Consider the following 13,480-nt stretch of genomic DNA (forward strand, 5'->3'; position numbering starts at 1 on the left):
TGTGAATCTACAATGTGCTGGCGGCTGGCGGTGAACTCCAACAGGGAGCTTTTTCTTCTTTTTATCTTTAGCTTCAGGTCAGAGCGCACGTACAAAGCGGCAGTCTCAGCTGTGAGGGAGGTGATGTGATGTGATGAGCCGCATCTAACTTTAGCTGTCGCGCTTGGCTATTGTTACTCTTCATTGTCACTCTCTCTTTTGGCCACCAATGCTCAGGTTTCACTTTCTCTGTGACAGTCATCCTGAAAATAATAATATTAATTAAGTTGCCCCAAAAATTGGCTTTAAATTGAATTCAACAAATGTTAAATGACTGCATTATTATTACTGTCAAATACAGTGGGGCAAATAAGTATTTAGTCAACCACCAATTGTGTAAGTTCTCCTACTTGATACTTGAAGATAAAAGAGGCCTGTAATTGTCAACATGGGTAAACCTCAACCATAAGACACAGAATGTGGGGAAAAAAACATAAAATCACATTGTTTGATTTTTAAAGAATTTATTTCAAAATATTAGTGGAAAATAAGTATTTGGTAACCTACAAACAAGCAAGCTTTCTGGCTGTCAAAGAGGTCTAACTTCTTCTAACGAGGTCTAACGAGGCTCCACTCGTTACCTGTATTAATGGGACCTGTTTTAACTCATTATCGGTATAAAAGACACCTGTCCACAACCTCAGTCAGTCACACTCCAAACTCCACTATAGCCAAGACCAAAAAGTTGTCGAAGGACACAAGAGACAAAATTGTAGACCTGTACCAGGCTGGGAAGACTGAATCTGCAATAGGTAAAACGCTTGGTGTAAAGAAATCAACTGTGGGAGCAATTATTAGAATATGGAAGACATACAAGACCACTGACAATCTCCCTCGATCTGGGGCTCCATGCAAGATCTCACCCCATGGCGTCAAAATGATAACAAGAACAGTGAGCAAAAATCCCAGAACCACACGGGGGGACCTAGTGAATGACCTACAGAGAGCTGAGACCACAGTAACAAAGGCTACTATCAGTAACACAATGCGCCGCCAGGGACTCAAATCCTGCACTGCCAGACGTGTCCCCCTGCTGAAGAAAGTACACGTCCAGGCCCGTCTGCGGTTCGCTAGAGAGCATTTGGATGATCCAGAAGAGGACGTGGAGAATGTGTTATGGTCAGATGAAACCAAAATAAAACTTTTTAGTAGAAACACAGGTTCTCGTGTTTGGAGGAGAAAGAATACTGAATTTCATCTGAAGAACACCATACCCACTGTGAAGTATTGGGGTGGAAACATCACGCTTTGGGGCTGTTTTTCTGCAAAGGGGCCAGGACGACTGATCTGTGTAAAAGAAAGAATGAATAGGGCCATGTATCGAGAGATTTTGAGTGAAAATCTCCTTCCATCAGCAAGGGCATTGAAGATGAGACGTTGCTGGGTCTTTCAGCATGACAATGATCCCAAACACACAGCCAGGGCAACAAAGGAGTGGCTTCGTAAGAAGCATTTCAAGGTCCAGGAGTGGCCCAGCCAAATCTCCAGATCTCAACCCCATAGAAAATCTGTGGAGGGAGTTGAAAGTCTGTGTTGCCCAACGACAGCCCCGAAACATCACTGCTCTAGTGGAGATCTGCATGGAGGAATGGGCCAAAATACCAGCAACAGTGTGTGAAAAGCTTGTGAAGAGTTACAGTAAACGTTTGGCCTCCATTATTGCCAACAAAGGGTACATAACAAAGTATTGAGATGAACTTTTGGTATTGACGAAATACTTATTTTCCACCATGATTTGCAAATAAATTCTTTAAATTGTTTAAATAAATTCAAACAATGTGATTTTCTGTTTTTTTCCCCACATTCTGTCGCTCATTGTTGAGGTTTACCCATGTTGACAATTACAGGCCTCTGTCATATTTTCAGGTGGGAGAACTTGCACAATTAGTGGTTGACTAAATACTTATTTGCCCCACTGTATAGCAATCAATAACTATCAATGCAAATTTCGATCGATTCATTTAACTGATTTACTCACATTTTAATATGTTTTGGATTTATTGGTTTCTATTTTCAGTTTTAATTAGAACAGACCCAATGAGATCATACTATGTGTGAAATACAACAGTAACTAATGTAAATAACATATGTTTATATATGATATTTACACTTTGACAAATATTTTTCAAAATTATTTTTCTAGTGGAATGTTTCCAACATTACAGAGAAGAAAGCTGTAGTATTACCTTTTGGCCACTAGATAGCGACAAAGATACGCCCCCAACTACAACAAACACACCCGCCCCACAATAACAACAAAAAGTATGACAAACAAAATACTATGAGAAATAATTTATATTTTTTAAATAGGTAAAAATATTAAACAATGTACATGAGGAGACAACTACTGTATAGTCTTTTGGATGACAAAATTCCTAACATGTTCACTTCTTGACTCATGTTACTGTTGAATTCCAGGACTGGTCATCCTCCCTACGCAGTAATGATTATTTTGGCAACTGTTCTCTGTCTGGCCCATTCACTATCTATTATTATCGATTCAATCAGCTTTTCCTCATGTTACTACCACTACTCATGCGAACAAATATGGTCAAACAGCTCAGCATTAAGTGGAAACATCAACAAAAATATAAATAGAACTAATTGAGAGCATGTATTATCACTTCTTTCTATTTTTAAAGAAGAGACAGTTTGACCCAGAGAGTTTATTTGCTTTACCTATTGTTTTTATGGCACCTGATTGCATAATACGGTGGATGTGTCTTCTCTATCCATATAAGGACATATACAGGAACGTCAACCAACGTCGGGGATCTTTTCAGAATGTTACATTAACTGGTGTAGGGGTATTTAAAGTGAGAATCTTAATGTTTTTGGACAAATAGTGCAAAAATATTATCGGAATAGTGTGTATTTTACTATATTATGTCTATATAATGCGTACGTATTGGAGCGTTGTTGTTTTGTGGTTATTTTATAACGAGTTGAAAAAATTTCCAACTTATTGTTCCCCCCCAAGTATTTTTCAGATGGTACGTCCCAAACGAGTCAACTACGCCAACATGACAAGTCAGGAAGTGAAGGGCGGTGGTTGAGTGGAAAAGAACAGCTCCCCTCCGTACGGCTTAGCTGACACATCTGCTTATTGTCGTCAGGTATGACTAACTTTCTTACATTTATTTTATTATTTACTAGTCCACATTTTTAAATAGCTATCAGGTAATTTAAAAGTTCGTATGCTGTGGAACTTTTTTTTTTCTCGTTTTAATAAATTGGACGGTTAGCCACCTAGCTGCCGTTAGCTTCTCGCGTCGACAGTCCGTCACTTCGTTTTTTGTCGTCAACGTAAAATATGAGAAAATCATATGACATTTCAGACCAAGCGCTTGCGTTTTAAACGTATTTATGAGTAGGGTTGTTATTTTGTTTGTTGTTAACTTATTTAGTTTTGGTAGCGTCGAGTTGTGGCGCTCCCGGGCCCGGACCGCATTCCATTGTAAATTGCGTCGTTTTTAATTCGGGACTACTAAAGTAAAACAAGGAGTTAAGAGGGAGATAATTGTTCACTTTAGTGCACAAGTGTTATTTTGGAGGTAAACCTGTTCGAAGTAAGTAGGTGTGGTTTTGTTTACCATAGACCAAAAGTTGACCTCATTTCTGCGTAGTAAATGATGACAGTAATCCGAAAATATTGGTTTTACTGAGTCGAAATTAAACTGTTAATGATTTGTAAAATTTTCTGTTGGTGTTCTCATATTTCATCAAATTATATCATTAACCTAAGCTTAAATTTAAATGTGAACCTGTTAGAGTTAGGGTGCAGTCATTAATCGTTTATTATAGAGTTAGATTTGTGTCGTTATTATTCAATCAAAAAAAAAGTCGCTTTAATCAAAATATATATTTTAAATTAAATTAAAAAAAAAAAAAAAGTCCAATCAATCAAGCAATCAATCAATCAAAAGAAAGTGGCTTCAAAACTTTTCCACTTAAAACTTTTTGAACTTCATAAAATAAAGTGAGTTCAAAAGTTTTTCCACAAAAAAAAAAAAAAAAAAAAAAAGACTCTATAATCCAACCCCCCCTCCCCCAAATATAAATATTTCAAATAAATTTAGGGGGGGGAAAAAACAATTATAAAAGGATTGCTTCAATTAAAGAAAACTGTTTCAATGAAAAATTAGTTTTTAAATGCAAATATTTTTTTTGATTCATGTGATTTTTCTTTTGAAAATATTTTTGTTGTTTGAAGCTATTTATATTTTGAATGAGTAATAAAGACACAAATGTCGTAGCCAAAATGTGGCCCGAGCGCAAATCTACATTACTTCAATCAAAAAAATTGTTTCAATAAAAAAAAACGACTTCAATCAAAAAAAAAACCAAAACAAAGAAAATAGTTTTATAATGCGATTTTTTTAGTTTAAAATTTATTTTTGCATTCACATTTTTTTTTGATTGAAGTGAATTTTTTTTATTGAAAATATATATTTTGATTGAAGCGACTTTTTTTTTTTTAATAATAAAGACACAAATCTACCTCCATAGTTTATACATTTATCAACAACTTCATTTTTTGCCAACTTTTCATCTGTTGTTTCTTTATGTAAAGTGTTTTGTTCTATGACAAACATACGATGACTGCATTGACGTTTTAGCATATTATTGCTATTAATTTGAGGATATGCATTTAAAAATCTCCTAAATTATTGCTGTTTTTTTTGTTTACTGTAAACTAATGATTTCAACTGAAATGAATGCACAAACATGCGCATCAGTCATGTCTGAGCTTGTCGCAGCTCTTTCCACACACTTCCCCATTTTTCCACCAGCGTCTAGGAGTGCTAAACATCCACATTGGAGACGTGGCCTCATAAGGGCATCCGTGCGCACATCGTTAACTTTCCTCCCATCGTGAGGCAGCGATCTAGAAAGATGGCGAACACTTCCATTTATAGCTGGATGCCGCTCAGGACGCGGCGCCCCGGGATTGCAGAAATGTCTGAAATGCCGATAGGGGACACCCGGCTTCTGTTCACTTGTCAGGTTTTCATTCGCAGGGATCGAAAAGCGTCAAGATGTCGAGCAAACGCACAAAGACGAAGACCACCAAAAAGCGCCCCCAGCGCGCCACCTCCAATGTCTTCGCCATGTTCGACCAGTCGCAGATTCAGGAGTTCAAGGAGGCTTTCAATATGATCGACCAGAACCGCGACGGCTTTGTGGACAAGGAGGACCTCCACGACATGCTCGCCTCGCTCGGTGGGTGATTTAAGAGAGGCTGAAGATATTTAGGCGCCAGTCAAAAAGTTGTATTTCATAGAAAAATAAGCTATTTTCATTCTTCTGTGAACTGGAATGAGTTTATCAATAGTAGACGTCCAATCCGTCTGAAGTGGGAGGGTGAACGAACGTTCATTCGCTGCCAACCCTCCCACTTCAAACGGATTGAACGTCTATGTTCATCAGGCAATTTAGGGGCATTTCATTTCAATTCCTGTTGATTTTCAGTCACTTCTTTTTGCTTTTGTGGTATTTACAAGTCGTGTTGTGGAGTGGCGTGGCTCAGTGGTAGAGTAGTTGTCCCCCAACCCAGAGGTTGTGGGTTCGATTCTTCGCCCTGATGAACTCTTCTAAGTGTCCTTGAGCAAGATACTGAACCCCACGTTGCTCCTGGTGCTGTGTCACCAGTAGGTGGATGGCGAGATAGTGTAAAGTGCTTTGAGCGCCTTGAAAGGTGGAAAAGCGCTATATAAGTATAACACCATTTACAATTACTGTTATGGTCACTTGCTGTTGATTTCGGGTTACTGAAAAGTAGGTGACTCAAGAATGGCCACAAATGAATAGGAAGTGACTCAAAATCAACAGAAAGTAGAGGTAATATTGGGCCCAAAATGTCTATCATTTACGTTCAGGTCAGGCCGGACTTATCCCTCGCTAACTTTATTTTAAAAAGAAATTATTTATGTATGTAAAACTAACGAATACTTGTTATTTAGAGGCGTGCGAAATTTCCGATTCTTAAATTATTCGCGATTCGGCCGTGGAAGATTCGAGAACGATTCACAAATATCCAAATTCCGATTATTGAATTATACCAGGTAAAGCGAAAGTAAAACACAGTCAGCGCGGTCTTTGGGACGCAATGAGGAACGGACAGAGAGTAAATATCATGTTCAACTCATGCTGCTAGATAAAAAAAACAAACAAAAAAAAACAATCATACCTGACTGCAGCTGACAGCCACCACAAACAACGCCCAGTTGCTAGTTGCTACAAACATATGGATAGAGTAGATATCATATATATGTAGAACTAGATGCAAAATGAACTTTCCAGCATAAGTAAACAGCCGCCATCTTAAAGCAGTAGACCTCTCTAGAAGGCTCTGTTGTAGCGAACATAATTAACTTTTTATCTAAAATACTCCTAAATCGGCAGAATCTTGTCTTGAATCTATCTTTAAATGATGAAATTGTATTAAAACTTTGACAAAAGTTGACAGGAGGGAAATTATGGAATAACGGGAGCAATTTTAACAACTGTAACAGTTGATTCACAACATTAAATTAATTGAATGTAGTTTAAAGCTGCTGATACAGAATGGGGACCGGAGTTTTTTTATTTACTGTTATTTTTGTATATTTGTTTACTGTTATATATTAGCTTGATACTGAAATAGTAGTTTGGTTTAGCCTGAGAGGATTTTTTAACAATTTTGGAACTAATGTACAAAACGTTTTGGGCTCGGGTCTGCAAATAGTTAATTGATCGGGCTTGGGCCGGGTCGTGTCGGGCTGGATTTTTTTAGGGCCTGATCTTACCTCTAACAGGAAGTAACCTGTAAATGTCCTAAAAGGAACAGGAAGTGACCGTGAATGCCCACAAAAGACTAGCTGTGACTGCTCTGGTTTCAGTGCCATTGACGGCGCTCGCTGTCCAATCAAGTTAAAATTAATTGGATGTTTAGTGCAGCCAATGCCAGGCAATGAGTTCATTTTGGGGCGTTTCAAATCATTTTCTGTACATTTTAGTTGACTTTCATTTACTTTTCGGGCATTTACAGGTCACTTCCTGTTGTTGAGAAAAAAACATGTCTTATACACGGTGACCCAAAAAAAAGTTTACACTGCCATAATACAACTTAAATGCCATGTTTATTCAGCTTAGAATTAGAATTGAATCACAAATTATACATTATTGTAAAGAACATGTACAGTACACTCTATTTTTCAATGTGTCCTCCCTTAAGTGTCACAACAGCCTCCAGGCGCCTGCGGAACGCTTCTTTATGTAGGATGCTGTCATCTTTTCCCAAGATCTAACAATGGACCTCTCAAAGGCTGCCACGGAAGTTTGTGGCTTCTTACAGGCACTGTCCTCCACAGTTGCCCATATGCTATAATCCAGGGGATTGAGATCTGGACTATGGGGTGGCCACATATCACCTTGTCAATTAACTTTTTGGTCCGCACAGATCGGCACTTCCAGACCCAGGTTTTCGTGAGGCTGTTCCAATATCTTTCAGCTTCTTTTTAACTTTATAGACTGCACATCTGGATATTCTCAGATTTGCTGCAATCTCAGTAGGTGTCAGACCGGCACTTAGCAATTCAGGTACAGCTAAAGTTTTCTTCATTTTCAACAGAAGCACAGGAATTGTAGAGACGAGAGATTACCAGCTGCATTGAGTGACCTTAATGAATCACTTAAGCATGACAACCTATTTAGATATGTTTCAATGGCTTTAAACAAGCAGTCAACTGAGTGTAAACTTTTTTTGGGGTCAACCTGTATGTATCTCTTTCCAATGCTAAATCTGAATAAATACATGGGGCACAAAAAAAACACACACAAAAAAAAAAATTTAAATGGGGGGGTGGGCTACTTCGCGGTTTTTCACTTATCGCGGCGGGTTCTGGTCCCCATTAACCGCGAAAAACAAGGGATGACTGTACACTGTGGTGATCTAAAGTCTTTCCAAACAGCTATTTAAGTCATCTTGTGAAAATATCTTGAAAAAAATATATATACATTTTTTTTAATATTGCAATATAATATCGCAATATATCGCAAACACCAAAAAAATCGCAGCAATAGTTTTTCCCAATATCGTTCAGGCCTACTGTGAATGCTCCGGTTTCAGTGCCTCTGACAGTGCTAGACGTCCAGTTGAAATGAATCGGGGGTCTAGTAGGGGTGGGCCATCTTAGGCAACCCACGATTCGATTACGATTCAGGGTGTTACGATTTGATTATTGAACATTGATCACGGCATTGACGATCACAATTATCACGATTATCGATGCATCGTACATTACTAATGGTGTTATACTTAAATAGCGCTTTTTGCTTTTACACCTTTCAATTAATAAAGTAGCCAAACTAATTCATGTCCATTATTTATTAAAAATATCCTAATGTTTCAATAGGAACGGTGGAAAGCTGCCCTTAAACTTTTTTTTTTTTTAATTTAAAAACAAGTGCAAAATCATTAACCATTTTAAAAACAGTACTTATTTCTCAACATGCCTATGCAAAACATTCTCTTTTTCACAAGAAGGTGCAAAAACATTAGCCGTTTCAAACTGCAGTACTTATTTCTCTCAACAATACAATAAAGTTTACACTGGTGGAATTAATTCCACATTTTCTGTCTTTAGAAATAAGACTTATTTTAACCAATATACTTTGTTTTCACAGATTTCTACTATTTCACATGTTTGTAGTGTTACTGTTGTACTTAATCCTGGTTTTACAGGTTCTGCATCTGGAATAACTTTTGTACACCACCAAACAACGAGAAACTTGACATGGAAATGCAAGTCGTTAATTAGCATAGTGCTCGGTGCTAACTAGTAACATCTCAAAAACAACAATAAAAAGGGCTAAACAGTACAAGAGGGTACGTGTACTCACCTCTGATAGACGGACACGGGACTTAGCTAAACACATGGACTTTTTCCAATTAACACGACTTGAACCTACTGCTGGACAACTGAAAAACAAGGAGCAACGAACTCTCTTCCCCTCTCGCTCTAAAAACTAACTTGGGCACCTGCCTGTCTCGTACACAAATTTATTTTCCAGTCTCTTGAAAAGGAGTAAATCTCTCGCTCAGTATCCGGCAGCATCCATCATAACGTTGTGCGTGCGTCCGTAAAGGTGTCCGGGCGCCAGACATGTCTTGAATTTTGTTCCGCTACGAGTGGCTATCATAAAGTAAAAAGGGAAAATCATTGTTTTTGAATATTTATGAATCGTAATAGAATCTTCATGTGTCAAATTGGGATGCATCTAAATCGATTTATTTATTTATTTATTTATTTTTGGGCACTCCTTTAGTGTCTAGCGCCGTCAATGGCAGCCAGTTAGCTAATGTAGGGACTATACTAATGGAAGATTTTGGTCGCAACCTATTGTTTTTTTTTACTTAAACAGTGACACATTTTGATAACTCTACCTTTATTCTTGGTGGGTGCTTATCGATAACCTTTAACCATGCGACTTCAACCATGTCACTTTTTCGATAAATTGTCACACTCCTAGTTGCTTATGTGTTGAGGTGTTTTCCCCCAATTCCATGCTGTGGAGGAGTTGGACAATGTTTAGGTCAATGTTTCTTCACAGTCAGCTAGAAAAATAGTTGTCAGTTAGTGTGTAGGCATGAAAATCTCTCACCTTTCGGCGAAATTTGCCGTTTTGAAGTAAAAAAGGATGACCTACGTGAATCGTGTAGATCCGAGGAGAAAATTTTTAAGAGGGGTGGTGGGTTCGGGTGTCGGCATGTGCCAGTTACCTTCACGGTTTACCATGCTATGAAAACATCGCGGTTACAAAAGCACTAAAATTTTCCGTCATACAGTAGTACGTATTTGTTATTTTTCATGTGTCAAAAATGCAGCCAGAAGTTTTCTAATCGGGGGATGGAAAAAAAAAAAAAAAAAAAAAAACAGGTTACGTGTATTACTTTGATGCATGAGCCGTGAGCGCTGGGAATTTGCGGCCAAAACATTGCCTTGCTACCTCGTCAGGATGCAATGAAATAGGCAGGAGATATACTACAAACGGCTGCATTTGCACACTGGAAACACAGACATTACTTCACATTTTTGTCCAGTAAAGAGGACAAAAATATCTCAGTGCGCTGCGAACTTTGCGCTGACTCAAAAAGACTGTCGACCGCTAAAAGCATCCAATTCAAGCACCACTTGGAATTACAGCACGACAGGTAGCAAGACAGCCAGGACTTTTTGATACTGCTCGTGCTCAATCCTCGGTTCAAGCTCAGTTGTTGTTGGAGGTTTTGAAAGCTTAGGTTTAAGGAAATGCTAAATATCAATTTTGCCTCCTCAGCTGTAGTTTTGGCTAAGCAAAGCAAACGGCTGTCTCTAAGGTGCTATAGTCACATGATCTGTTCGAAAAATAATTTGGACCCATTATGAAATACTTTGAAGGATTCTTGTTCATTTCATTCATTTTTGTTGTTTTATTGCTCTAAAACTTTTATAGACAACATTTTAATGGCCATATTCAACGGTCTTTATTTGAAAGGGGAAGTTCAGAATTTTTTACATTAGGCTTAATCGTTGAGTTAGCCGTGGTTTAATTAGTCATTGGAGTTGATTTGAACAAATTCTGTGCAGTTTGCCAGTTATTTGTTAGTTTCGGGGCTCCGGAGTGGCTAAGCTAGCGCGAGTCAATGGTGGTTGAAATCAACTCCTTCAACTAATTAAACCCCCGCTAACTCGAATATTAAGCCTAATGTGAAAAAATTAAAATTGTCATATTCGCCTCATGTAGGCAGAATTTTGGCAGAACGCCGGAACATATTTCCTCCACACCCTTCTCACCTTTTTAACCCCTGACCCATTTTCATGCCTGAGTGTGATAATTGAATAGTCAATCAAACGTGGCAGCCCTATTTAGCGTTCATGGAGTATAACTTGCATGTCCTCGGCATTTGTTCATAGCTGGCACGTCTTTTGAAAACCGGTTCAGCGAGCAGCTGCTACCTTGGATAAATGTCAATTAACCGCGTGTGCTTCACAGGGAAAAATCCCAATGATGACTACCTGGAGGCTATGATGAACGAAGCTCCTGGGCCCATCAACTTCACCATGTTCCTCACCATGTTTGGAGAAAAGCTCAACGGTACAGACCCTGAGGATGTCATCAGGAACGCCTTTGCTTGCTTTGACGAGGAAGGAACAGGTAGAAAACGATTAAATAGAAGCATTTCAAGGGGATATTTGTTAGAGAAAATAATACACGGATATGGATTGTACAGGTTTCATCCCAGAAGATTACCTCAGGGAGCTTCTGACAACTATGGGAGACCGCTTCACGGACGACGAGGTGGACGAGCTCTTCCGTGAGGCGCCTATCGACAAGAAGAACAACTTCAACTATGTGGAATTCACGCGCATCCTAAAGCACGGCGCCAAGGATAAGGACGATTAAAACAAAAACAAAAGCCAGCAGATGTGTTTTCCACCTTTTGTGTGTCAGCTGTACTGCCAATTTCAACTCGTGTAATAAAACGTTTTGTAAAACGCCAAAGCAATAAATTTCTGCTGTGTTGGAGGCGGAATCGGGTTGAAGATTTTTGTTTGTTTGTTGCTTTTTATAATATAACTTTTGAAATAAAGCCCTCTATCGTGTTGGATTATTGCAATGTGCTCTATGTGGCAATTCCAAATAAATGGTGCGGTTCAGTCAGACATGCGAACAGTTATCGTTCTTTTCAAGTCCAGACATGTATGTGGTATAATCACAATCTCATTCTTTAAAACCCGCAGTTTATATACAAGACCTTTCCGAAGCAAACAGCATTGGATATACTTGTTGATGTGTTGTATTAGCTAATTCACGCTAATTCAGGTGATAGGACAATATTACAAAACCATCTGTTAAATGTAGATTTTTTTATTTTTTTTAAGCACATATATACAAAGTCTTGACAGTATTGTAGAAAGAAACCATACATATCACACGATTACAATTTATAGAAGCCTAATTGTTCACTGTGTTTGCATTCACACTTCGCGATCACGGAGCTTCTCAAAGTAATATTTAATTTTTAAAATTTTTATTTATTTATTAACCTGTCCTGTTCAGCTGTTTGACACGGATAATGGAAGTCTCAAGTGCCCGGATAGTCTGAACAGTTTTAATGTTTCACATTGAGAGTCTGACATACTCCCTTTGTGATCATTCAACATACCTCATTTATTATGACAAAACAGCGAACAGAAAGGAGTTATGGGGGAACAGAAGAAAAAAAAAACACGAGAAGAAAGGGAAGAAACAAATACATTGAACGCCTAACTACACTAACTACTAATATGTTGGTGCTATCGTCAGCTAAATGTATTTCCGGTTGACACCATGTGGGGGGCCTGTTGATCAGGAAAGAGGGGGAAGCTGGGGTGGCAGCACAGTCCATCCTTCCTCCCACAGCCCAGCAAAGGAGCCCCCCCCCCCCCCCCCCGGAATCCAGGGTGGTCCCCCGGGCCACATGCGCGCCCATCTACCGGCCCTCGGGGATGGCAAGAGGGGACGCACCACCAACTCCATGCCCGTCCCCAACCCCGTCCGCCTACCCGGGCCACGAGCCGCCGCCGCAGCCCCCCAGCCGACACAGCACGCCACGGGGCCCCCAGCGGCCCACCAAGCCCAGGGTAGGGCAGGGTCCCTCACCGTAGCAGGCAACATCCAGCCGATACACCGCCGCCCAGCCAGCAATCCGCGGCGGAGCACAGTGCGGATACCCAGTTAGAGAAGAGGGGAAGGCGGAGGCAGGAGAACGCCGAGGAGCCGCCGTGGGGCGACGTGAGACCGGAGCCCCGACCTCCCCCCACTCCCGCGGCCGGTACCCCTGGCAGAGAGGAGGCCACGCCTCGGGAGCCATGCCATAGAAAAACGTTTGGGAAATTGGGACCCACCTACCACCCTATTACTGTGGCTGCCAGGTTCCCGGCTGGCAGCCATAACCCAGCACCGTGATGGGATTGTGAAGGGAGGGTAGTGCAATTTATGCATTAAAATAGGAGATCTTGGCTTGGGGCAGTGGGACCGCAGCATGGAAATTCAGCCCAGCTGCCCGTCCCACCGCCCTTTGTCAGAGCTCTGCTGTGGAGTATGATGTGTGTGGTGCGTTTAAAAAAAAGGTGCAGGGATGGTAGGGCCAAGGTGCAGGGATGGTAGGGCCTGCCGTGAGGAGGTAAACGTGAGCCCCCCCCCCCCCCCCCCCCCCCCCAGGTCCCAACAATCCCACAACCTTGGTGTGTGATGCATTAAGAACAGGGGGGAGCCAGGCCAGGACTGTATGGCCCCCGTCCCAACTCTCCCCGGAGAAATGAATGAATAATATTCTTAAAAATGTAAAATCTAGACATCGTAACTCGAAAAACATTGTTGGCTTTTTTTGTCATTTGTCGCCCTCTGGCGTCAAAATGTTTCAATACAGAGTTGC

The 13,480-nt window shown here is 40.2% G+C and overlaps 1 protein-coding gene across 1 annotated transcript; it reads left to right on the plus strand.

Moving 5' to 3' along the window:
- The first annotated feature begins 3,017 nt into the window (after positions 1-3,017).
- myl12.1 (myosin, light chain 12, genome duplicate 1) lies at positions 3,018-11,726 on the plus strand. The gene is made up of 4 exons (XM_057825034.1): positions 3,018-3,155; positions 5,061-5,262; positions 11,056-11,217; positions 11,294-11,726. The coding sequence occupies exons 2-4, from the start codon at positions 5,079-5,081 to the stop codon at positions 11,464-11,466; spliced, it is 519 nt and encodes a 172-aa protein (XP_057681017.1). The 5' UTR covers positions 3,018-3,155; positions 5,061-5,078; the 3' UTR covers positions 11,467-11,726.
- Positions 11,727-13,480: the final 1,754 nt, after the last annotated feature.

Source organism: Corythoichthys intestinalis, chromosome 20, assembly GCF_030265065.1.
Source record: "Corythoichthys intestinalis isolate RoL2023-P3 chromosome 20, ASM3026506v1, whole genome shotgun sequence".
Classification (NCBI taxonomy): Eukaryota; Metazoa; Chordata; class Actinopteri; order Syngnathiformes; family Syngnathidae; genus Corythoichthys; species Corythoichthys intestinalis.

Bases quoted from the DNA above. Each gene is read 5' to 3' on its own strand.
- myl12.1 (XM_057825034.1), top strand. From the start codon at position 5,079: ATGTCGAGCAAACGCACAAAGACGAAGACCACCAAAAAGCGCCCCCAG. The intron at 5,263-11,055 runs GTGGGTGATTTA...TGTGCTTCACAG, and splicing joins CGACATGCTCGCCTCGCTCG to GGAAAAATCCCAATGATGAC. The intron at 11,218-11,293 runs GTAGAAAACGAT...TGGATTGTACAG, and splicing joins CTTTGACGAGGAAGGAACAG to GTTTCATCCCAGAAGATTAC.